Source organism: Phyllostomus discolor, chromosome 1, assembly GCF_004126475.2.
Source record: "Phyllostomus discolor isolate MPI-MPIP mPhyDis1 chromosome 1, mPhyDis1.pri.v3, whole genome shotgun sequence".
NCBI lineage: Eukaryota > Metazoa > Chordata > Mammalia > Chiroptera > Phyllostomidae > Phyllostomus > Phyllostomus discolor.
Window position 1 is genome coordinate 50,633,322 of NC_040903.2, and position 26,533 is coordinate 50,659,854.

Consider the following 26,533-nt stretch of genomic DNA (forward strand, 5'->3'; position numbering starts at 1 on the left):
AGCTGGATATGCTCTATTCCTAATGCTCACTCTTCCCCACCCCTGAACTTGTTCTGATTTCAAGAGAGCCATCATTGGCTACAGAAAAAGTCACTAAGGTTTCTTTTAAATTTAAGCATTTGCTTAATTTTTACATAATACATTATGGTTGAAATAAAATAGAACAAGATGCATGTATGGAAACTGAAAATGTGAAGGCTTTGCCCACCTTGAATCTCACCACAAAGGCAATAACATTGTTAATAGTTCACTGCATATCTTCCAAACATTTTTCTAGGCATTTATAATCACACACACACACACACACCATACCCCATGAAGACAGTTAAAAGTTTTGTTTTTATTCTTTAAAACTAAAGGACACTTAACAGAGTGTCCTACAACTTTCTTTTCTCAATCAATATAGCTTAGATATATTTTCATGTCAATATATATGGATTTTCTAATTCTTCAAATGACTACATAGTATCTCATTCTATGTATATACTCTAATTAGAGTATCCTCAATTTATAGGCATTTAGACTGAATAGAGTTTTTCACTGTCTTGAACAAGGCTGCAATATCTAGTGTCTAACATGCTTGTCTTTGCACACTGGTGCTGGTAAAAGTAGAACTGCTAATAGGAACCTTCTAAACTTTTGCAAATGCTGTAAAATGTCCTTGAACCATGAATATGTCGATTATAAGTAACCAACTCTCAAAAGGACTATTTTAACACAAATAAATTTTTAACTGAGATTAAAAGGAATTAGGAGAAATTCTTTCAAATAATAGAAATATGCATATTATCTAAACTTAATCAAATGGCTTCCCTTCAATTTCCAACAAGTTTGCCTAAGGAATATTTTTGCCTAAGGAATATTTTGTCCTAAGTAATTGATAATTGTGTTCAGGTCAAACAATTATATAACTGTTTCAATTTGGGGATATTGAAAACAGAGTTGGAAACGTTTATAACTTATCTATGAGAGTAGGAGTGAGAAAATTAGAAAATATGTCATCATTTGCCATCTCTCAAAGAGAGAAAATACATTATTGCAGTTAATAACTAAGGTTCCAGAGTCAGACAAACTCAATCATTCATTCACAAATATTTATTGAGCATTTACTATGTGCCAGGCTCTGTTCTAGGTATTGGATATGTGGGTGAACAAGACAAAGAAGACCCCTTTACTCTCATGTGATTTACATAACAGTCATGGAGATAAAAATAAATTGATTAATTAACAGAATAATTTCTTTTTTTTTTTAACTTTTTTTTATAGTGTTTTCTTTTTTTTAAAGATTTTATTTATCTATGTATTTATTTATTTTTAGAGAGGGAAGGGAGGGAGAAAGAGAGAGAGAGAGAGAGAGAGAGAGAGAGAGAGAGAGAGAAACATCAATGTGCGGTTGCTGGGGGTCATGGCCTGCAACCCAGGAATGTATTCTGGCTGGGAATCGAACCTGGGACACTTTGGTTCCCAGCCCGCGCTCAATCCACTGAGCTACGCCAGCCAGGGTAATTAACAGAATAATTTCAAAAAGTGATAACCAAATAGAGTATTGTGAGAAATTACTGAGGGGGAGGGTCTGACTTCCTTTAGACTTGATGGCCAGGCAAAGCCTCTCAGAGGAGGTAACACATGGGATGAGCCCCAAATGACAAGAATGGCCTAGCCATAACAAGATCTGGGGCAGAGAAAGAATAAAATTCCTGCCATGGAAACAACCCTGGCCTTTTCAGGGAATGCAAAGGCCCGTGGACTAACCTGTGGCAACCGATATAAGAGGGTATTGGGTGAAGCAATCAGGTAGAACTTTTAGGCAATTGGGAGACATGTGCTCCTATTCTAAGCCATTAGACTGTATTAAGCATGAGAGTGGCATGATCTACTTTATACATTAAGAACCCATTCTGGCTAATATGCTGCTCACCACTTATTAACTAAGTATCCTTGGACAAGCTACATTACCTTTCTTGGCTTCAGTTTCCTCATTTGTAAAGTTGAGATAATAATAGTATGTATTACATGGAGTTGATAGAAGGATTAAATGAGGTAATGAATGGAAAACATTTTGCACACTGCCTAGCACATAATAATTGTTCACTAAATGATTTCAACTAAATCATTTTTATATCATTAAGATCATATTAAACAGAACTGAGCATAATCCACTATCCCCAATTATGCACCATACTAACTAAAAATATCCTTTAAAAATGGTCCTGTTTCAAATTCTCTAATACTGAGAGGCTGGATATTTTTCATATTTAAAAAAGTAACACTCAGCACTTTCCTTTTACCTGATCCCTTCATACAGCCCTGAATTGTGTGTGTGTATGGGCATGCCCCTTACTCTCACATACACTGGATCACACATCTTTGTGTTACACCCAGAACCCACAATGCTCAATACATCTTATAAGGAAGGCAAGCAGGTAGGAGGGTAGGAGAAAAAATGGACTAACATGTATGGAGGATAAAAATCATGTGACAAGAGAAAAGAAGGGAGTGTTTTTAAACTGAAATACTTAAAAGAATAAAATAAATAAGTATATAAAGTATATTACTGATTTTTTTGCCATGAGTATTATTCTATGCATGCATTTACATAGTACCAGACACTATGCTGAAGCCCTAAAGGAGGCCTAGCTAACAGAAGCCCTATCGTAAGGATGTATTGCCTTCCCATCTTGCCTCATCTCTACTGAAAATATTTGGCAACACTCTGAGAAACACGAAGGAAGCACTTCTCATATTTACCAAGGTACTGAAGAATTATGAGTACCAGAACCAAAAATTGTGAAACCCTCTGTACTTAAATTTTTGTCTTTTTCATGTACTCAGATCTATTTGTCAGTGTGATCAAGGAAGCTGCCATATAGAATACCCATTTCTATGCTTTGAAACAAAGATCCACAATAGTTGTGGAAACATTTGTTCAGTGATCTTGATCTAAATATGCAAATTGTTTCTACACACTTGAGAGTAACAGATGAAAAATGACACTATATCCAAATATAGAGGACCATAGAAATTTAAAGTTACTGGTTTACTTAAATAAAACTAGTATAAGAAGAACTACAAGCAAAAAACAATATTTTTTAATGGAGACTATTCTGTGATATACAAAGTAATTTTCTATGTATTATCTTATTTTGATCTTCATAACATCTCTATTAAGAAAACCTGATAGTTTATGACTAGAGTTCATACATATAAAAAGTAACACACTGAGTAGATACTTTGACCCAAGTCTCCAAATCAGTAACAAAACTGTAACTCTTCTTCATAGTGTATTTTCTGCCATCCCAAACTAATTCAATGTGCCCCAAATAGAGCAATTCATTAAAACTGAGTGTATTTCTATTTAAAGAGACAGGCAAGCAAGCCACATATAAAATGAGTTGCCCCAAACTAATTCAATGTGCCCCAAATAGAGCAATTCATTAAAACTGAGTGTATTTCTATTTAAAGAGACAGGCAAGCAAGCCACATATAAAATGAGTTGCAAGTAGCATTATGAAAATTCTGCCTGGAATATTATAAATCCTTCTAAAGAGAATAATACTCTCTTTATATCTTCCCTGATTACTAAAATACTACATATTCCCTAGCTCCAGCTCACAACAAATAAGAAGAAAACTTTAGTCTTTGAATATATAAATGCCAGAATCTATCCTACATTGTCCCATTGACTTCAATTCTTACAAAAATCTTATGAGGTAGGTATTGTCATCATCATCATCATTGTCATTAGTATATAGATGGGGAAACAAGGAGGCATAAAGAGGTTAAGTAACTAGTCCATCACCACTTGACGAGAAATTGGTTCAGTAACTCAACAATGGTATGCTGTCTCTTCAAGAAGAAGCCTCTTCACCCATTCCAACTTCTCCCCTATTAGATTCAACCAGTGATAAGGCAAGAATCTCTGATTTAGATTAATGATTTAAACTCTGTGTGCACCTCTAAGTGATATCAGTGTTGTCAACCAGTGACTGCTCTTCATCTTCAAAGTGCCAGAGGACCCATCTATCAGGTGTATAACAGAGAACCTGGCACAGCATATGCAGGTGACAATTACTGAGAGTCTACTGTGTGTCTGGTATTACACTAAGTGCTTTTCTCTATATGTGCATGCTGTAAATGTTAATATTGTTCTCTTATCTGGCCTAATGATAGGCTGGATCCAAAGCCACTTTTTTTGGAAATTAAGCTGGGCAGTGGAAAAAATTTTCATGAAGGCAAGGACTGTGGTATCACTGGGTATAGAAAGCTGTCATAAAAGGCTACTATTGCTCTGGCCCTTGAAGAAATCCAGATACACACAGGAAATGTGGAAGGGAAGGCTCAGTAAGAAGACTGAGGTTGTAAGCTGGATATCACATCTACACAGAGGTTCCCTCTCCAGAGAAACTAGTACTTGAAGCACAAATAAATTAAAAGTTTATGTAAGTGCCCTCCCTGAATCCTTTTAAATATTATGCATTTTTTACCTATTTAAAGAAAAAATAATTTGTAAAAGAAACCTGCATTCAAACATAACTCTCAAGAAATCCACATAAGCAAAACAAAGTACACCAGCCTCCCCTGCTAAAACTGCATTTGGGAGAAATTTGATTTCAAAATAATGCTAACCCAGACATTAATTCAATAAGAACTGATAAGAACTATCTTGCATACTCTGTGTTAAATAAAGTAAATATAAAAATGAAGAAGAAAATCTCCCATCACTATGGAACACAAAGTCTAGTAAACAAAACCGATCCCATAGAAACCAGCCATTTTTAAAAATACAGCAATGACTATTTCCAACTTGCTACAGCGGGTTCAAATGACAGAGAAATGGTCACATAAAATATTTGACATTGGCTTGGAAAAAGAGACAAGTTTCACAAAAGATATATATCTGTGTGTGTATGTAAATAGACACATACATTCATACTATATATCTTATAAAAGATGTAAGATATATATGTAATTTTTGTGTGAGTTATACATAATATAAGAATATATATTATATATAATATTATATATAATAGATATAATAAATAGCAAGTTCCTTTACAAAAGTAAATATATTCAGCACCAATGGACCTCAGAGAAAGGGTAGAGATCCAGGATGTCTGCTGAACCTAGTAAATTATCCAGCTAGACCTTATCTTTCTTGACCCCTAATGATCTTCAAATTCTTAGCTGATTAATGTGTTACATCTAAACAAGAAAGATGTAGAGCTATTAACAGTAACAGAGAAGGGAAAAGGTGGGAAGTAGTAAATATATAACTAAAGCAGAATTCTGGGTTTCATTGTACTTTCCACAGCCAATATGAATGATATTGATTTTCAGATTATCTGCTCTTTTATATCACTCATACCTCCTTTCCCCTCTATTAGTGAAGAGAACCCAATTGTATGTGCATTTGCTTGATTCCACTGAGAGGCCCGAATCACCACTTGGAATATCAATCATTCTCTTAAGATTAGTCTCTACTAAAAGCCTGCAGTGAAATGATAATGCACTAACCTGTCTCCAGTTAATGGCAAAATAATGGTTGCTTGAGAAGAAAACACAATGAAAGATAATCTCATTTGAGGGCTGCAAAATAAGAAGAGAGGCAGTTAAAACATTTTTAAAAGAAATATCAATACTGTACAGATGTATGGCTAGGGAGTCTCATTTAAAATCAGTCTCACTGAATGGTCCAGGCTTCTTTTAAATGGAACCCTCTAAGCAGATACACTAACTCTGCTTAATGTTACTGCCTAAATCATTTTGGATTTAGTCAGTGCTTCACAGCACTCAAGCACTCCTCCATGACCCACCGGGCCATTTAGGCAGAGACTAACTAGAAAGACGAATTCTAGGCCAGTGTAATTCTCTTTTCTTTTTTCTTGTAGAAACTGCTTGATGTTTTGCCTCATTTCCTTAAAGGAGACCAAATACTGAAGAATGATTATCACTAGCAATATCTAGGACTAGAGAGTAGCCAGTTTGATTTAATTACAACTCTGATATGAATTCACACAAAAGTTATCCTGAAATAAGAATACTTAAAGAGTACCGTGGACAATGTGAAAGAGACCAACAGACCCTCCTGCTTGATGAGGCATTTTCAATTTTCCAGGTCTCAAACGTCATACTTCCCCTTGTCAACAGTCCCCCCAGTTAGCTACATCTTTTAAACTTGAGATATATATGTCACAGAATGGTTCTTATTTCTAAGGCACTTTTGCAACTCTTACTAAGATTGAAAACTGCAGATAAGAAACTAAGATCTATAAACTGAAGATCAGAACAATCTTGCAAAGTCTTATGCATATTTTGAAAGTCATTCCCTTTAGCATCCACCCCTTACTCACTTCCTACAATGTATGGTTAGTAACCAAGCAACTAAACTGCCAGAAAACAGTGTATTCAACTTGCAAACCAGACCAGATAAGAACCCTGCCTCATGAAAATGTTCTATTGAAATGACCCATTACTTCTGGTCAAATTCTGTGATGCTCTCTGTACACTCTTGAGTAAAATCAGAAAATTTATAAACAACTGTCTCTTCTGCCTTTGACATGTAAGGATATAGAGCCCTGTTTACTTTTCTTTCCTAGGCAGTTTCACCTCAGACCCTCTCCAGAAATGAGAGTGTTATACTGGCTTCTTAAACAGAAGACTGATGATTGAACATGGACAAGCATACATTTTTATAGGGGTAAGTTTACTGCTGCCAATAAATGAAAGCAAGGATTGCCTAGGCCTCTACAGATTGTTGAAGTTACTTGCAACATGACTTTCAAAATGTTTTGATCATCCAAGCCTGTTTTACAGACAACATTTGGGCTAACAAGACTGAAAGAAGCAATATTTAATGATACGGCTCTTTTTTGTGTCCTTTCCATTATCTCAATAAACTTGCATTTGCTCATTGCATTTTTCTCTAAAAAAGAAAAATGAAAGGGGAAAAAACCCCTCAAAAGCCTAGTATCTTAGGGCTAATTTTAAATAGGGATGCCACTAATTCCTAGTTACTTCTAAATAAGAGAGTAAGTTGGATTTCATAGTAGTTATGCTTTTTATAGGAGGGAAAAAATCAGTCTTTCCTAGTAAGGCTTATTGCATATATAGAACAGTTAAATTTTAAACCGGTCACACACCCACACATTGTGTAAACACAAGTCATTTCTTTAAACATACACATAAGTGCCTTTGCTGGTAGTAGTTATTAACACATGTTCATTTGAAGTTTACCAACACTTTTTTTTAATGAGGACCTCTACAATACTAAGAATTGTATGGAAAGAAAAATATATTATGGGTACTATTAGCATAAAAATTGTTAATGTGACAAATTATGAGAAAGCATAACTGAAATTTAAAACAGATGAAAATTCAAAAAGGAAAGACATTTGGAATAGTATTTGAAGATGCTTCCCCAGAGCCTGGGCCAAGTTTCTGGGACCCAGATGAAATGAGCCCTCAACAACCGACGGGCTGTCCTAATAACAGCATATGTGTAATAATGATCTGGAGGCACATTAAAATCCACATTTCAGTGAGGTCTTTTCCTGCAAAGGGTCTCACAAAAGGGACACCCTGCATTTTAGTCTACTTCCCTCCACCTCAAACTCCAGTGGCTAGAAAGTGAGAGAAAATACCTCACAAATCGGTCCGTGAGTTGCTGGACAAAATTGTAAATTTCAATCCAGTTATTCGCCACACTCCCAGACCTGAGAAAATGAAATTGAACAAATAAGAAAAAGAGACATTTACATGGGGGTACCCTGGCCTCTTCCAGAGGCAAAGTAACAATGTCAGTAACTGAAACTTAGGTGCTCCAAGAATCAGGGAAGTCAACCCATTTTGGGGACCACCTGTCTGCTAATTGTTTGGAGTAGGATCCCAGCTCTTTAATAAAATAAACACCGCCTTCCTTCGAAAGAAATGCAAACCACACGGGTATGTTAACCTTAAGTATTTCCTAGGATAAAACCAGGCAAACTTCAGCCAGTATCACGGAGTGAGGACAGGGAGGCTGAGAAACAGTCTGGTCCACGTTCTAGGGACACAGAAGTGTATCCCCAGCGGCTGCACTTCCATTACTCAAAAGGCCCTTGACTGGCAAGCAGTGACTACCCCACCATCCGTGAGAGTCCAACCCCTTGGGGCTCCCGTCACCAGCCCCTGCCAGCAAAGATCGGAAGGCACTTGAATTGTGCACGGAGACAGCAAAAGGGCACCCATCAATGGATTTCTAACACCCCTCCCAGGGCACGCACACATCCCAGATTCCCAAGCCACAGCTCATCCAATGCAACCCTCACCAAAAGACACTGGACCTCCCTCTTGCACTCACTTGTCCAGGACGAAGTAGAGATCAAAGGCTCCTCTGCAGGAGGGCTGCTCCTGCGCGCTCAGCAGTCCTCCCGGGCCACTAAGCGTAAGCAGGCACAGCCCGGGGACCAGCCAGCTCCCGGGACTGCGGGCCAGGGACAGCCGCGCCACCATCCTGTGGCCAGGGGCCTGCGACTCTGCTCACAGCCCCCTCGGCTCGACTCGGTGGAACACTACGGTGGTAGGAGTTACCAGGGACCCTGGGGTGGGGACAGCGAGCAGCTGGGGCACTGGGGCCTGGGTCAGCGGAACCCACTAACTGACAGAGGGAGGAAAAAAGGGTGGGAGGGAGGTCCTAGGAGGACAAAGGGAGAATCTGCAACCTCCGCAGCTGCCGCCGGAACTCTTGGCGAATCCCAGTGGAAGAGCGATCCAGTCCTTCCCCACCGGATTCCGGAGAGTTCCTGCACACAAGGAGGGCCCACGGCGACAGCTCGCAAAACAAGTTCCTCCCCGTCCTCTAGTCCTCTAGCCGAGCTCCTAGCGCTCGCCTTGGTCCCGGACCGAGAGCCCCATTCCTCCGGCTGGACTGAAGTCTGGCTGCTGCAGGGCGCTGCGGGGCGGACGCCCCCGGAATGAGGCGACGGCCGCTCAAACTTTGAGTGGAGGTCCCTGTCCTCTGGCTCCCTTCCTCCGGCGGCCCAACTCCCCCAGGCGCTCCAAACTTTTCTCGTTGTGCTGGGCTCTGGCACCACGCAGCCGGGCGGTCCCCTTTAGGGGAGGAGGCTGAGCGGGCTCCGGGCTAGTGGCTGGGATCAGCCACTGCAACCCAAGCCAAGAGTAAGATCGGCCCAAATCTCATCTAAGTGTGGGCGGGGCCTGATCTGAAGCGAGCGAGCCTCACGGGCACACTTGCGGGGTTCGTGCCGAGTTGGAAATGACTAACGCTGGCCAAATTTTGGAAAGAGGAGGAGTTTAGAAAAACAAATGTCCTGTAGAAACTAAACATACCCATGTGTCCTACAGGCCTGGTCTATTTCAGCGCTGTGTGGCTGAGAGACCAAAGACCAAAGACTAGCAATTCCACGGGAAGTGATAGCCTGCTTACTCCGCCCCCGCCCCCACCACAAGCAAAACATGCTTTTTACTTGCCCAACCCTCTACCTAGGAAGGCAACTTCTTCTTTTTCTGTTATAAACCTACTTTGTACTTTCACTTCACCAAGCCAAGGGAAAGGTGGTGGAGAGGGTAAGAGGGGGAAGACAGAAGCCTTTAGAATTGAAAAGTTGGACTTCAAAATATTTATTTCCACTGTCATTTACCCCAAGCTCCAGATATTAAGAATTTCCTCTTGGGGCAAGCCAGGCTGCCTTTGCCATACTTGTGCAGGAGCTGACGTCTGCGTGCATTCAAACACTCTGTGTACTGAATCTCCATTCCCTCCCTCCTCTGTCCTCTCCACCACTTCCACCTAAGACTTTTCCTGCCTTCTTGTTGAAACTAGCTTTTAGAACTTATAATTATTGACAGTAATATCAGGTGTCGTCTCCTCCTTTGTCCTTTTTTATTGATTATGTTATTATAGTTGCACCAATTTTTCCTCCTTTGCCCACCCCCCCACAAACCACCTCAGCCAGATACCCACTTTCCATTTAGGAATCACCCCCCTCATGTCCGTGGGTTGTATGTGTGAGTTCTTTGGCTTCTCCATTTCCTATGCTATTCTTAACAGCCTCCTGCCTACTTTGTTCCTATCAATATGCTTCTTAACCCCTATACCATTTCCCCATTCTCACCCTTCTCCCTCACAGCTGATAACCCTCCAAATGATCACCATATCTATGATTCTGTTCCTGTTCTGGCTGTTTGCTCAGTTTGTTGGGGGGTTTTGTTTGTTTGTTTGTTTTCATTTTTGTTTTTAGATTCAGTTGTTGATAGTTGTGAATTTGTTTCCATTTTAGTGTTCATGGTTTTGATCCTTTTCTTTTTTCTTAAATAAGTTCCTTTAATACTTCCTATAATAATGGCTTGGTGACAGTAACTCCTTTAGTTTTACTTTTTCTGGGAAGCACTTTATCTGCCCTTCCATTCTAAATGATAGCTTTGCTGGATAGAATAATCTAGGTTGTAGGTCCTTGTTTTTCATCACTTGGAATACTTCTTGCCAGTCCCTCTTGCCTGCAAAGTTTGTTTTGAGAAATCATCTGACAGTCTGATGGAAACTCCTTTGTAGGTAACTCTCTGATTTTCTTTTGCGGCTTTCAAGAATCTCTCTTTATCTTTAACCTTTGAATTATGATGAGCCTTGGCAAGGTCCTCTTTGTGTCCAACTCATTTGGGACTCTCTGTGCTTATTGGACTTGTATGTCTATTTCCTTCACCAAATGAGGGAAGTTTTCATTCATTATTTTTTCAAATGAGTTTTCAATTCCTTGTTCTTCCTCTTCTCCTTTTGGCATCCCTATGATTTGGATGTTGGCATATTTGGAGATATCCCAGAGATTCCTAAGCCTCTCCTCATTTTTTTTGAATGTTTATTTCTTCTTTCAGTTCTGGTTGAATGTTTATCTCTTCCTTATGTTCCAAATAGTTGATTTGAACCCCAGCTCCCTTCCCTTCTCTGTTGTTTTTCTATGGATTACTCTTTATTTCACTTAGGGTAACCTTCATTTCTTCCTTTATTTTTTTGCCATACTCAAGGAGTTCTCCGAGCATCCTGATAAATCGTGTTTTGATCTCTGCACCTAATAGGTTGGTTATCTCTATTTCACTTAGTTCTTTTTCTGGAGTTTTATTCTGTTCCGTCATTTGGGCCATATTTCTTTGTCTTCTCAATTAAGCAGCCTCCCTATGTTGTGTATTAGGGAGAGCTGCTTTGACTCACTATCTTAGTAGTGTGGCCTATGTAGAAAAGGCACCTGTAAATTGTATGGGGTGGAGCCTTAGGTAATTGCCAAAGAGCGGCACCTGCTTCACCACTCTGTGGCTGTATGGGTAGGGCTTGGAGAGGAGAGAGTGCCTCTGCCTGGCTTCTGATGGTTTGCCCAGAGCTTACCACATTTGCAGTCACTTCACCCCCTTCCCATGTGCCATTGGTGCCATTCCAGCTGTTTCTCTGGTGGTGAATCCCAGAGTGGGTTGGTTTGCATATGTTGTAAGACTATGCTGGCCCTTTAAGAGGTGAAAATCTGGCAATTTCTTCGGCCTCCCCAACCCCCACTAGTTTTTACAGCCAGAAGTATCAGGGATCTATCTTCCCAATGCTGGAACCCTGGAATGTGTGGTCTGGCAGGGGGCTGGAACTCACCCCTAAGGCATCTTAGGGGTGGCCATCTGTGCCACCCCACTGCCTTTTCACCATACTACCTCTTCACCCATCTCCATGACTCTACCCCTCCTGCCTTTCTGGATGAATACGTCTTCTTTAAATCCTTGGTTGTCGAGCTTCCATACAGCTTGATTTTCTGATAGTTCTAATGGTGTTATTAGTTTTGAGATCTGGTTGTAATTCTTCCTATGGATGCACGAGGAAGCAAAGTGTGTCTACCTATGCCTCCATCTTAACTGGAAGCCTCCTGTTCCTTTGTGTTTTAACTAAATCAATGCTTTATGATAAAAAGTTCATATAGTACTTAGTCACATTTTGCCTTTTAGTATCTCTTCTGTTTGTTGTCTTGTGTATATAGCTCTTCTTTTATATTATCTTTGATATACAACCAGATTTGTTTGTGAGCATTTTGCAAATTGAAACCTGTCACTTTAACAAAGATTTACTGAGTATCAACTATCCATTAGGCACTGTCCTAGGACTTACAGTTAATGCACAGAACAAGGTGACTAGCCCCTGCTTTCATGAAGCTGGCAGTCTGGTTGAGGAGGAAAAACAAACAAAAATAAATAAATGAATGTCCGTGAGAAAAGGTGATTTGCAGTTTAAGACATGCTAATATAATAAAGAATGACTAACTAGATAACTAACAAAAAAAATGCAGCATTCCAGCAGCTGAAAGAGGAAACATCCCTAGCTCCTGTTATACCACGTAGGCATTAACTTAGCACGTTCAAGAAACAGGAAAAGCAGAGTGGCTGAAGCTTTGTGGATGAGACGAAGTAAGAGAGGTAGGTGGGGACCAGATTATGTGATGCCTTGTAAACTGTGATAAAGATTTCAGATCTTAGCCCTGGCTGGAGTAGCTCAGTGGATTGAGAGCGGGCTGGGAACCAAAGTGTCCCAGGTTCGATTCCCAGCCAGGGTACATTCCTGGGTTGCAGGCCATAACCCCCAGCAACTGCACATTGATGTTTCTCTCTCTCTCCCTCCCTTCCCTCCCTAAAAATAAATAAATAAAATCTTTAAAAAAAAAAGATTTCAGATCTTTTATATTAAGTGTGATAGGAGCCCATTAGAGGAGTTTAACCCTGATGGTGGGGTAGGGGATAAAATAATATGATCTAAGTTTTTCCAAGTTCACTCCAACTGATATGATACAATGGACTTGGAGGCAGTAGGAATGTAAGCAGGTAGACCAGTTAGGAGACTACTACAGTACCAGAGCACAGTGAAATGGCACTGTGGACTATCATCCTTTAGCAGCTAAACTGAGAAAAATGAATGGATAAGAGCTCCAATAAATACAAATGGACCTTCAGTTTGGAAATATCTGCCACTTGAAGATGGAAATTCTATATCTTCCACTGGACCCACCACTTCTTAAGTGATAGGATAGGGAAGGTACAGATGGGGCAAGGAGGTGATTGAATGAAAGATAACTTACACTTTTGTTACAAAGAGACAGGAACTCTCCATTGTTTTCAAGTAATTGAGCTCTAGAAGAAAAATGGCGATATTAAAAGTATCCTTATTCTGTCCCCCTTGGCTTCACCTTTTCTTGAGGTTCTGAAATTCTGATTCCTTTGCAGACTTTAGGCCTCCAGGGATGTGCTTCCACGTGTCATTTCACCTTTGAACCCAACAGTAGATACATTCATCCCCTTGATTTCTCATAGCAAAGCTGAAACAGGCTAGCATTTTCAGGAAACTTGTATTAACGGCTTGTTAAAGTTCCTTTTCAAGGTTTTTATTATTTATTGTTGGTTAAAACTGGTCTCCATTTTCAACATTAGTTTTAATCAAGACAATCAAAGACATCGCATACCTTTAGCAATGAATATCTTATCAGTATGACTGGGTAAAATCCGGGGAACAAATCTGCCAATAACTAATGATAACTGGTTTCAAGTTAGAAGGGGACAGAAGGTGAAGAAATCTGAGATGGGATGCTAACCATGTTCTCTATCCTCATGGTGAAGCATTTTGAACTCACAGAAAGCATTGGCTTCCTGTTCCTCTAGCTTCTTGACTTACTGTTTGTCTTCTGAGACTCCACAGATTGATCTAAAAAACTGTCTTATCTCAGACCCAAAGCAAAGCAGAATACCTTGAACTAAAAATTGTTCTTCCTCAAAATTTCCAGGCCCTTTTCAGGTTCTCCCACTCAGTTTCTCCTTCCTGGTTACAAGGCCGGAAGGGGTGATTGAGGTACTAAAGCGGGTCACCATTCCTTTGTTTGTTTGGGTAAGAAATTCAGCTCATTTCTGGAACTCTTTTCATTTCACTCACTTGCACATGTAAGTGAAATGTCAGCAAAGCAGGGAAATGGCCTCTCATAGCAGAGACCAATAATTAATACTTACATAATTATCACAATCACTTTCATCTTATCAGTGGGAAGAGCATTAGTTACTGGACAAACATTTAGTTACTGCCCTGATCTGTCCTAGATGAGGGATTTCCAGAAGTTTTCAGTGCTAAAACTGGGGTAGTCCCTGGGATAGTCCCTGGCAAAGGAGGCTGTTGGTCACTGTATTTCCAAGCACTGATGAGGTCAGAGTTGAAATGTCACCACACTATGAAGAAGGAGCAGTAACAACAGCAATGCTTACTCTCCTCCTCTGTCAGAGGAGAGGTGTAGGGCATTGTGAGAGCTGGACACCAGCCAGGTTAAGGTTTCAAAGTTACTCTTCTACCATAGCAGACCTGCTGGAACTCTGTTTAACCTTCAGTTTTAAATTATGAATGGGATAGGGAATGTAGATTATTCAGCACAGAGAGAGAAAAAAAGAAAAGAGGGGGTTAGGGAGGAAAAGGAGTATGAGGGACAGGGATGGAGGAAGGAGCTAAACTAGACTGAATTATTTAGGTAAGTAAATCTAAAATATTTCTCTTTTATAAAATTAGCTAGATGTCTGCTGAAGTATTTTGCTTCACAAACCATGGAAGCCCCTACTCTTTGAAGATTATTCTTTGTATCAAACTAAACTTCAAATGCAATGTTAGAATTTATCACTTCGTTATAGAAAATATGCTACTAAATACAAAACCCTTTTAAACCTAGTTTCATGCAGTCACAATAGTTCAGATTGACACCTGATGACTAACAATGTTCAGTAGGCCCTCTATCGCTGTCTCTTTGACCTGCAGAGCTCCTGTGAACTTCATGTTAAGTTTTAGTTAGTTATTTCTTTACTAAGTTTTATTTAACAAATACTGATACCTACTATGTATCTGGTAATGTTCTAAGCACAAGTGTTATATCCCCTCCTCTCAGGAGTTCACCTTTCCAATATCTTATCATTAATTTATTTCTATCCCCCCCCCACCCTGACAAACAACAAACAAGAGGGACAAATAAGCAACAACAATAAATGTAATAAAGTAAAACAAAATAAATGTATCCTTTATGTGTAGAAAACCGTATGATCTATACGATTTACAGGTACGTAATTCTGCATCACACCCACAGTGATAAACACGACTCTGCTGGAAGGAGCACGCTGGAAATGACTCAGAGTCACATCACATGTAGAGTGATTCGTCACATCTCTACAGTGATTCAGAGGAGGGAAATGCATCTTCAGCACCTATGGGGGACGAGACTTATCAGGTACAGTCATTAAAGAACTAGGCTTCCCTGATGTCTGAGTGACTTCCTGAGAGGAAACAAATGCTTTGAGAAGGAGCAAATACTTCAAAATTAATATCTCCATGTACAACAACAGGGGACATCAGCCAATGACAGAATGATTATCAACATCTACATTTGGGATCGAATGTGTTTTGAATCCAGTTTCCCAGGGACAGACCTGAGACTCTGAGATCTGCAGGAAAGAGGTACTTGGAGCATGCCCTCAGGATCTCACACTCTGCCAGGTGAGAGAAGCAAGAATGGTCAGAGGGAAAGTTGAACAGGATGTGGTTGCAAAGGAGTCCCCAGCCAACCCTAGGGGTAGCTCCTGGAGGTGGAATGGTCCCGATTTGAGTGAAGGAATGGGGCCAGGGTTTTTGTCCCCTCATGGACCAGTCATTAAGTGTGGGCCGACTCTTTACAGGGAGCATAACCTAGGGCAAGGCAGCTTCCCTTCCCTCAGGAGGAACTCGGTGGCGAGCTGTCAGCAGCCAAACTCCCGGCTACGGGGAACACGTGCTTCAGTCCTAAAGGAGGAATTTAGGGGAGACAGTCATAAAATCTAGAACATCCGCAGAAAGCCAAGACACCTGGCAGCTTGTTTGACGAAAGTCATATCTCACATGCAATGTCAGACCACCACAAACCAGGCCAGACTCAGAATGGCGTTCTGGAATGATAAAGTCCTATAACCACTCTGTCACCGCATCCCTTCTTCTCATGCCCTCTGTCATAGACCTGGTCCAGATCAGTTTCTCAATTCTCAGTGGACTTATTCCGATAGTATTCTGTCTTCCCACACCTCCTATACACTTCGGTGTGATTTACTTTTCTGAAATATAAAAGCCAATCACCTGCCTAATAACTACCAATATGGCATCAGTCCCTAACAATTTAAGGCCATCCACAGTAGCATCACAAATTAGCGCTGTATCCTCACCTCTCACAAGTTAAGTCCCCTCATGTACTCTATGCTCTGGAGAAACCAGGATAGTCACTGTGTCCCTCACATTCACACACAATTATACCTTTGGGTCTTATCTCACTTGGTACCCCATTTCCCTGATACCACACTCCACATGTCAAATCCTATCTCCTATTTCTCTTCCCTTCCATTGCCTTAATGAACAATTCAGGTCAAAAGCCACTAGGTAGAGCCAAGAAATGGTGTCAGGGGGGAGAGGTCTGATACAGGGTGTCAGAAGCCAAGCAGACAGAGGAGTGTCCCCCTGGTGCAGGAGAGACATCCTGGCTTGGGTCTTAAAGTCCAAAAATGGTAAGAGTGATGTCCACTCAGGAAGGCAGTGGCCCAACCTGAGGAGTCAAATAACAAGCCAGGTGAGGAGGATACGTGTGTGTGCATGCGTGTAGAGGCAGCACTGCCCAATGCATGGTTTTCAAGCTTAAGTGAGGGGTGGAGGACCTCTTCATGGGGGGAAACTCACCGTGGAGTAGTTGCAGCCCAAGCACGGACTTCTGTGCAGGGGAGTCACCCCACAGAAGGTGTCAGAGCATGAACAGGAAGAGAAGAGAGTCTGCACCGGAAGGTGCACTGTCCAGGATGTTGGAGCAAGAGTGGAGCAAACAGGGCAGGACAGCACAGTCCAGACCTAAGAGCCAGGGCACAGCAGTGTGAAGATGAATTCTGCACAAGGGAGCGAGCCTGGTACAGGGCCGAACCCAAGCAGGGGAAGAAGAACTTCAGAACAAGGATCATCCAGGCCTGGGAGATTACAACCTATGTAATGCATTGGAGCTTTTGAGGGAGGGGCATCACTTTTCCCCATAGGGTGTCAGAAAATCTGGGATGGGCTACAGAAAGTACCCAGGCAGACTGGCAGCCAAGTATGGTGTTTCAGAGACTGAGTGGGGAGCAGCGTGGTGACAGTGTCAGAACTGCTGCAGGCCGAGGGAATCGGTGCTGGGGGAGGCTCACAGTGGTGATGAGGAACTGGTTACATCCAGGGGAGACTGATGAATTAAGTAAATCTAGATAACGGGGGCCACATTCTCACCACCTGAGAAGAAAGTTATACAGAAGGAAATGGGGAAACAGTTATTTTTCACATTGTTCCTTGATGCATGTTGACACAACTTGATTCATAAGCTGGTTTTCAAATTCTAGTCATTTTTGCTCCTTGTCAACCTCCCAGCTGGGGGAGAGGTGGGAATCAAAGTAAAGAGAGAACAAAAGTTGCCTGACATGGCAGACTCTGTGGATGAACCCAGCAATGATCTGACTCCCCTCAAACTTGTCTTTCTGCATGCTGAGAAAAGCTTAAAATAGACATTTTCTAGATTCTCCTACAGGCAGGTTTCCTCATGATTGAGAATCCACCCAGGTAGGCTCATACCAGACTTTGAATCAGAACTGAGTCACACGAGGAGGGAGGCAGGACATGAGATGTCTCTTTTGCTGGTGTGGGTCCTGACAGAGGTAGTGTGTAGGAGGCAGCAGCTGGGGGCCCGTGGGATGGATCTGTGGTTCATCCCCTCCTGATCACAGCAGAGACAGCAGCATCCTCGCAGCTCAGTGCTGGAGTCTACTTTGGGAGTTGTTCCTGGAAGTTCAGCCTCCACTCCCCTTCAGCAATCCAAATGACTGTAAACTGCTTGTACCCCTGAATATACCCCAGTCATCCAAGGATGCTAGAGTCTCTTTTCAAAGACATTGACAAGTCCTAACATTCTATCATCTCTATGAATCTTAAATTAGTCATTTTGTTGTCATTTATAATTATGATAAAAAGTTCTAAATGAAAGGACAGAGATAAGAAGTCGTGAGTTTTTAAATTATCCATTGCACTATTATTCCTTTCCTTGGTAAACACACATGCCCTAGAGGAAAAAGAAAAATTAGATATTTAAAAAACAAGATCCAATCTACTTGTTTGAGAATACTGCAAGACAAGTACAAATCTTTTTAGCTACCCATGGGTTTTTCTAAATTTATTTTTACAGTATTTTTTCCATTGCCATTGAGCTCCCTTATACCCTCCCCTGCAATCACCACACTGTTGTCCATGTCCATGAGTCCTTTTACCCTTTTGCTTGATCCCTGTTCCCCTTAATCCCCACCCCGCCCCCCGGCTGTCATCCTGCTCCCTCTCTATGAGTCTGTCTCTATCTTGAAATAACAAACTGTTAGTTCAGTTTGCTCATTAGATTCCACATATGAGTGAAATCATGTGGTATTTCTCTGACTGGCTTATTTCACTTAGCATAAATAACAAAATTCAAAGAATAGGAGTGAATATAGATAGAAGCCGACAACTCAGAAGGGAGATGAAACAAGTTACAGCTAAGAGTAATTAAAACAGCAAAGGACATAAGGAGCCTTTCAATCTGCCAATCCCAGATTACTTTAAACAAATAAGTCACATATTTCTACCTACTTCCCAGCGGTTACAATACAGGATAACTTAGAAGAATTTAAATTGCTATTGTAATACTTATTTTATAATATGTTTTGATAATATAAAGCTTGAAAAATAATAACTGAAACAAATTTGGATAGCAGTTTATTTGCCTCTCCTTGCTCTCTTTCCTGCAACCTGCTGTGGGAGAGGGGCGCCCTATACCTATGTCTCCACCATTTTCAAAAAGAAAAAAAAAGTCTTGCTTTTAAGCTAAGCACTATTTTAAAGATTTTGCAGGCAACATGAAAGAGAAAACTTTCTTTTGCTTGTTTCAAACTTGTTTTACAACATTTTAAACAGCCACAGTGTTTTTGCTCCAGGATATTTAAGCTTTGGTACAAACTAGTTCTTCAGATAAAAAAGTTTGAAATGTAATTTTGCTATTTGGAGCGCCTACCATAAGTACTACAATTAAAAAGATTTTTCATATTTTGGAGGCCTTGTGTTTCTCATGGAAACCGCTTGATTAGTGCATATCCAACTTTATTTTAACAGCACATATGGCACATAGATTATCCATCCCAGTTTTCTTGGGAAGTTCTTTGAAAGGAGCAGTAGGAGAGTTGTCAATCCCCAAATGGCCAGTGGGTTTCATATGTAGCAAATTTGGCTAGCAAAAATGCCAACTTAAGTTCAACAACACTGGACCACAAGTGCCTGAGGATATTTTTTAAAGATTAGTAAACCAGAGGTTTGCTTTTGACCTTGATCTTTATATAGAGTTAACACTTTTTCATCAAATAAAGGGAGCTTCAATTTGAAGAAATCCATTTGTACAAGTGTTAAAAATTTATTAATCAGATAACCATTTAATGCCTACTCTCTGCAAAACACTGGTCTGTGCTCTCTAGGATATACAGAGTCTATTAGGAGAGATGCTCTAGTTAGATATTTTAGTTATTGAATTAAAATACTTAAAAATAACCATAATATCAAGATCAAAATGCATGATAGGGTGCAACAGGAATCCCAAAGAGGGAGGAATTACTGCCAGTTGGAAAGATCAGGCTTAATAAACGACAGAGCATTTAACCTGCAATGTGTAGGGTGGGTACTACTTTTACGATTAGAAAAGAAAAAGGAAAGAAAACGCAGAAAGAAAGGCACACCCAGCTTTTATATGAGAATAGGGGCTGATGAAAGGATGACATCATTAATTAAGACGGGTAGGAGAAGAAACATATTTTAAAAAGTGGGCACAACCCTTTGACTACCTTCTTTATCTGTTTCACAGTATTAGTGCTGAGTATTAGTCATATATTTTACTATGCTTTCTTCAGAATATTGTCATCATCCACTTAACAAGTAGTAAGACCATAAACTTGATGTAAAGGCACTTCTTATGAAAATGTGATTGGTGAAACCACAGTCTCCCGTGCCCCGCCCCAGCCCTCCTCCAAGGGAGTGGAATCATAGAGTGGTGAATGTACAGTGTAGCTAATGGGCACAGAAAGAAATTTCATTTTAGTGGAGCCCCGAGTGTGTGAAGGCATGGAGTAGGGAGTAAAGTGACAGAGCTGACTGAGATCTAGTATGAATCAGGCTTTAAGTCAATCCTATGTCTGCCATCTGTTTTGTAAATAAGGTTTTATTGGACACAGCCATGCTCATTTGCTTATACATTGTCTGTGGCCACTTTTGTGCTACCATAGCAGATTCGAGTAGTTGAGACAGAAGCCATGTGGCCCACAAGACTAAAATACTTACTGCCTGGCCTTTAATGAAAAGGTGAGAAAATGAGAGCACTTAAAACTATTTTCAAAATAGATAAAATGTACTATTATTTTATTTCTTTTTATCTTATGTTCAATGAAATATTAAAGCCTAGATTGCTTTAAAACTGTAAATTTAACAGTAAATTGGAAGAATGACACTCTTAACAGCAGGAAGGTAAAAGAATTTCCATGCCTCAGAAGAACACATGTATTCTGAAGGTAAGAATGTCTGGAAGAAAACTGGAGACTGGGCCCCCGTGCTGGGACTGTGGGTGGGAAGGCTTGGAGGAAGCAGTACAGAGAAAATCTTGCTGTTGGAATAGGGCCCCAGAAGGTCTTGACAATAGTCAGCCTGCATTTTCAAACCAAAGTCTTTAATCCAATCCATTGGGTTCACCCCAAGGAAGAAGTAAATCTGGTTATAGTAATAGATATTAATGTGAACTAGGTAAAAACAAAAGGAAGCATTACTAAATTACAGAGTGTGTCATATATAGAAACTAAGGAGAGGAGTATAATATAACGTATGGATGACACTAGAGTCTAATTGGAAAACTCCAAGTCCCAATTTCAAAGTCCCAGGAAAAAAAGATTTTATTGTATTGATCTAGTTTGGATCCGTTGTCCAGACTTGTTCACAGCTCAAGTTCATAGGCACGAACATGTAACCAAAACATGGCAGACAGGGCCCAACCCATGGTGGTGAGAGAATATTTCGTAGGGATAGAGTGCTAGGAAGATACCTCAAAATATATCTTCCACAAGAAATGTAGCCCCTATTTTATAAAGCAAGTCCTCAAAGGAGCAAGATTCACTTTCAAAAATTCTCCTTACACCCAAATTCTTTGGGATACTTCAGTTCCATAGAGTGTAATATCTGTTTTGTTTATATTGATTGTATTCTCATCTTCTCCCTGTCCAAAAGATTTTTCCCTTACATGAGGCTCAATTAGACAAAGAAAAGGCTGATAATGACTTTTATAAATTAATTTTTAACTATTGTAGTCACTGTTTTGATTGATAATCAAACCAACTACTAGAGAGAAGTAAAATGCAGTGCATGGTTCAACACGAGCCTCTGATTTTGCAACTCTGACCTTGACAAATTTGCATTTTAAAGGCATTTATTAATGACTTCCCTTCTGTGGCAAATATTGAATATGAACCAAGGGAGCAAAGTAGGTATAAACATCAATATGTAAAGAACACCGCAGATAAATTCATTACACCTTGAGGTGATTAGTTTAAAACTCATTGAATTTCTGGTCTTTGAATTAATGCCTTTTGGTTTATACATGCTATAGTACATGAAGAATCATGTGGCAGTAAAAAAAAAATAAGCTAACAAAGTTAATACCTTCACCATTCATCATATCCTTGACCCTTCTGATAAAATGGTTTTCTACCCTGAATTGACAGTCCAAACAGGGGGACTTCACATAGAATTTTAAACTGCAATCGTGTTAGACAGTGTCATAACACAATACCAAACTCACAACATCAAACAAATAATTTCTCTTTTCCCTGATACAGACTTAAGAAGTGTATCATCCCCTTTAACTAGCCATTTTTTTTACAAGACCATCTTGTAGGAAATAAAGTACATTGACATTCTTCATACATTACTGTATGCTGGGATTTAAACTGAAAGCAAGTTGTTCCATAGGGAAACATGGCTGAATAAAAACATATTTTTAAGATTTCTTGCTGTGGCTTAATAAGAAAGTTAACAGTGCAGACTAAAAATGTATATGTGTATAAAGCAAATTTCCAGGAATATGACCAAAGATTTAAAACCACCCATCTGCTAAAACTACAAGCCAGTAGTTCCATTTCCAGTACGTGACTGGGACTGCCCCGCGATGGTGTTCGCACTGACGGCTCACTCTTCGGTCAGACCTCTGCTAGCGAAACAGGTATTTGATCCTAATGCTTCAGGAAAATGTTTTGGATTTGGGGATGGGGTGGTGTTTTCCCTCTTTCTCTCTCTGTCTTTCTAACTTTGTGGACTTAGTTGGCCCAATATTTATACACATCTCTCTGAAATATTTATCTGTGAGTGCATATATGTACATTGCATCCCATGTATTAGCCTTAGGACCTGTCTCAGGTAAAGACATCTTCCTTTTATTTTACCTGTGCTTTTGATGTTTGCATCCTCTTGAAATTAAACTTTTATTTTTTTCCAACCTTCTCTGTAGGGCTCTGTGTTTGGAGCATTCATAGAAATGATATTATCTGACACACCTTTAGTCTCTGGGAAAGATGTATGTCTCCTGGATAAGAAAAATAAGGCACGGAGACTCGAGACTTAACCAGAACACTGCACAGGAGAAACCTGAATTTGGGTCTCGTGATACATGCCCAGGGCAGTTTGTTGTCCACTGTGCGGCGGCCCTGGCTCTGCAGGGTCTTCCCCTCAAGGGCACCACTTCTATGTGGAAGTCCTCTCTACACAGCTCTCTGCTACTACAATCTACTCCTTCCTGACCTATTCCTACCTCATCCTTTAGCAATCACCTCTCCATTAGGTTATTCGATTCAAATGTTTTCCATCTGTTTCCTGCTAAAAACCTGATTGGCATGGCTACAACCCTCCAACTCTCCCAACTTTCAAGCCCACTTCCCATTTCTACCAAGCTCTGTCTCAACTACTCTTTCCCTTGCTCCATTTAAAGTACACTCTCCTATTTCTTGCTCTAGACAAAATAAGTTCTTCAAGTTTTCCTCATAAAAAAGAAAACAGTCTGGAAAAATCCACATGAATTTATGCATTACTTCACACGAAACATGCATAAATATTTAATGTATTACTTTTCCTTCTATTCCATCTCCAAGTGGACCTACAGTATTTGCATGTTTGCCTTAATCTCAAAGAGTAAACATCCAATGGGAGAATGCCGGGCACCTGTTGCAGGTGGCCTAGGGGCAGCTGTCTTTGACCCTGTAGGCTCAAAATTCTGAGTGAAGGGCAGGGAGTGTTGCTAGAGCAGAATTTCAAAGCTACTTTTAAAGCATCTAACTCATACCCTACCTTGAATCTGGTTGGTGATAAAAGCATCTAATATAAAAATTAGTAGGTAATACATTAATATGAAACAAAAGCAAAAGAATGTGATTTAGTGGAAAGTTTCAAGAGTTTCCTCTATAGAGAGTTTCTATATAGGATGCTTGTGTGAGATCTCCAACTCTAAGCACATGGGCAGTTTGCTTAACAACAACAAAATCCTCAATGAGAAAATATAATCAAGTACTTTTCAATGAACATATTCTTTGTTATTCCAGGTAATTACTTATTATCTTCTTATTTAATATGAGTGCAAGAAGTCTTATGTGAGGTCTTAACTAAATAAAATAGAAAATTTTAAAATACAATCATTTAAAATTTTCCTGTGGACTTTTAAAAAAAGACACATTAAAAAGGATTGTAGATTGGATTGTCTGTACGTTATCAAATAATAACCCAAATAAAAATATGCCTCCAGACATGTACAGATGGCTGTTTTATAATGAAACTTAAGAAATGATGAAATATGGCTGGCCTTTAGGTTTCCTGGATAAAGTCTATTACAGGATGATTAAGCATCTGAGGATCCAGAGGATATATAACAAGTGTTATCACCAAAATAATGTTGGTAAAGTCTTGAGCCTAGCAGAAACAAGAAAGCAGCCTGGAGCCTTGGCAACCTTCTGTCTGGCCTGTGGCACCGCTATCTACCACAGTATCTAGTCTGTACAGAAACCTTATTTTAATTTCACTTGAGATCCATATGTTTCTGCTGACCTTTCCTTGCAAAGATGACTTTTTTCCCACATTTTGCTATTTTTTGCTTTTAAGCATGTGGGTATTTTTTAAAATTCTTTTGGTTTTGTTGAAGTGACATTTCTCTAGCTAAGACAAACAAAGCTTCTAACATAAGGATAGTAATTAAAAGAGTTTGATAGTATCTTAAATGTACACATGAGTTAAAGAATATGCAGATTGTGCATTCAATATTCTGACACTAGCACCTATGCTTCTGATGCCATATTTATTTAATCCAATAGATAAATCATCTTTAGCTTCATTCTTATCAAAATTAACTCAAGTTCATTTTATTTGACTTTTGGGTTTATTTTTAATGTGCTTATAGCAGTATTAAAAAAAAACAAATGGATATATTACTCATTTTTAATCCTTACAGAAAGTGAGTTTTCTCATTACAATTTAAAATATATCATACTCATCAAGAAGACATGCCTGGAATGTGACTTGATATAAAAGAAGCCTTTAACCTAACCCACTGAAATATATGAAATACAGCTGAAGAGTAAGTGTCACAGATGGGCTGCATGAAGTCAAAGAACACAGTGCTGTCAGCATACTTTCACCACCACCCAGAGATGGAGGCGACACGGCCTGCTAGCACGGATGTCCTGGTGGCCTGGCAAACACAGACTTAGAGTGTGCTGGGGGCCATCAGCTGTCATTATTTGATGAGATCAGCCTTTAATACCATCCCACAAGGGTGCCTTCATTGCATTTCTACCAAGCAATTTGAATTTCCATGGAAATATATTTTATAGGGAAGAGGATGTGCAAATCGGGTGATGTCAGTATTTTAGTTCATTTGGGAGTTATACTTCTCACTGAAAATTAATAAACAAATTGTCACACTGAGTTTTAAAAATAGGTACCTATAACAAAATTATTATCTCTTACTTCCATAGCTCTGCTAATGGTTAAGCAATTTCTGTAGTTTTTTTCTTTTTACCACTCTTTCCCAAATCCTTCCTCCTAACACTGCCAACTGTAAAGTGTTATCCATCCTATTTTACAGGGCAATTATAAAAATAAAGTGGAAGAATAAAAATAAAAATGCTTGTATTAAATATAATATCTGTATAATTTTATAATTGAAACTAGTGCCTTGTACATTGTAGGTACTCAGTAAATCCTTTGGACATATTTATGTCAACTTGTTCTACAAAGTAGAGTTAAGGTGAGTCAACAAAAGAATATTTAGGAATTTTATCTCTCTACCTCTTTCTAAGTAGAATTGACTGTTTCTTTTAATCTGATTCTTTTAATTTAAACATAAAGGACAAATGTAACCATCCCTATAATGTACTTATCCTTCACTCACTTCCCCTTCTCTTTACGTGCTCTGTGTGTGTTTATGCTTGGAGTCAGACATTTATTTCTCTCCTTACTCTGGGTTGATTTTTCTTCCCATCTTTCACGAAGCATTGTCATAATAGTATTAGTTAAGCTTTATTGGGTACTACACTAAGTATTTATATATATTATCTTATTTAATATTCAAAACCACCCTAAGATATTTATTCAGTGCTTGGTCCTTTTTTTCTCCCATTCATTTATCAAGGAGAGAACTAAAGTTCATAAAATTTAAGCAACATGACCAAGATCATAGAGTTCACAGGTGGAGAAGCTGAATCCGGCTGGATATGTTTGACTTTATGGCACTCTACTGATTGTCCTTATTTATTTTTTACTTTTATAAAATAATATACTTCTTACCCCACTCCTAAACCTTGATAGGAGAAACACAATGGATAAATCTATTTTCAAATACATTAGCAGCATCTTCTGGAATTATCTCTATATTTCTAATACTATGTAAAAACAGTTAACATAATTATTGTGATATGTCTAGATTTTTCAATAAATGACTACATGTTGTAAAAGGTAGGATTTATCTCCCTTATACCACTGCCTCACATGCTGACCTTTCCCTCCCCCTTCTTCCCAAATGATCTATATTACTGGCAATACATAACTATATAGCCTTCTTTATGGGCTGTTTCCCCAGAGAAGAGTCCTACAATCTCCTAACTGAAGAATATAACTTGAGCTTCCAGGATTCTGGATATTGAGAACCCTATGGAAAAGGATTCTTTGAATCTCATTTTTCAGAAGTTAGACTTTCATGTTTTCTTCATTTTTATTGTGATATCTCCATAACCACTCTCAACTGGATCTGGTATCTCCAAGAGCAGAATATCTTTGGTTCAACCAGTTACCTCCAGGCTTCTGCTTGGGGAGAAGTGAGAGTAAGGAGGAATGGAGACTCCTCCTTATAACTGTGTCCACCTGTTCTCCTACGACGTTCAGCCC

The 26,533-nt window shown here is 39.5% G+C and overlaps 1 protein-coding gene across 2 annotated transcripts in view; it reads right to left on the minus strand.

Moving 5' to 3' along the window:
- ANTXR2 (ANTXR cell adhesion molecule 2) overlaps nucleotides 1-9,151 on the minus strand; it is a 154,658-nt gene extending 145,507 nt beyond the window's left edge. The window contains exons 1-3 of one of the 2 annotated variants that reach the window (XM_028505607.2): nucleotides 8,339-9,149; nucleotides 7,641-7,712; nucleotides 5,515-5,586 (exon numbers count right to left, since the gene is read on the minus strand). In XM_028505607.2, the coding sequence (XP_028361408.1) occupies nucleotides 5,515-5,586; nucleotides 7,641-7,712; nucleotides 8,339-8,490 (296 nt within the window). In that variant the 5' untranslated portion in view covers nucleotides 8,491-9,149. Of the gene's footprint in view, nucleotides 1-5,514; nucleotides 5,587-7,640; nucleotides 7,713-8,338 lie in introns of both variants that reach the window. The other variant, XM_028505608.2, reaches the window with a different exon arrangement.
- Nucleotides 9,152-26,533: the final 17,382 nt, after the last annotated feature.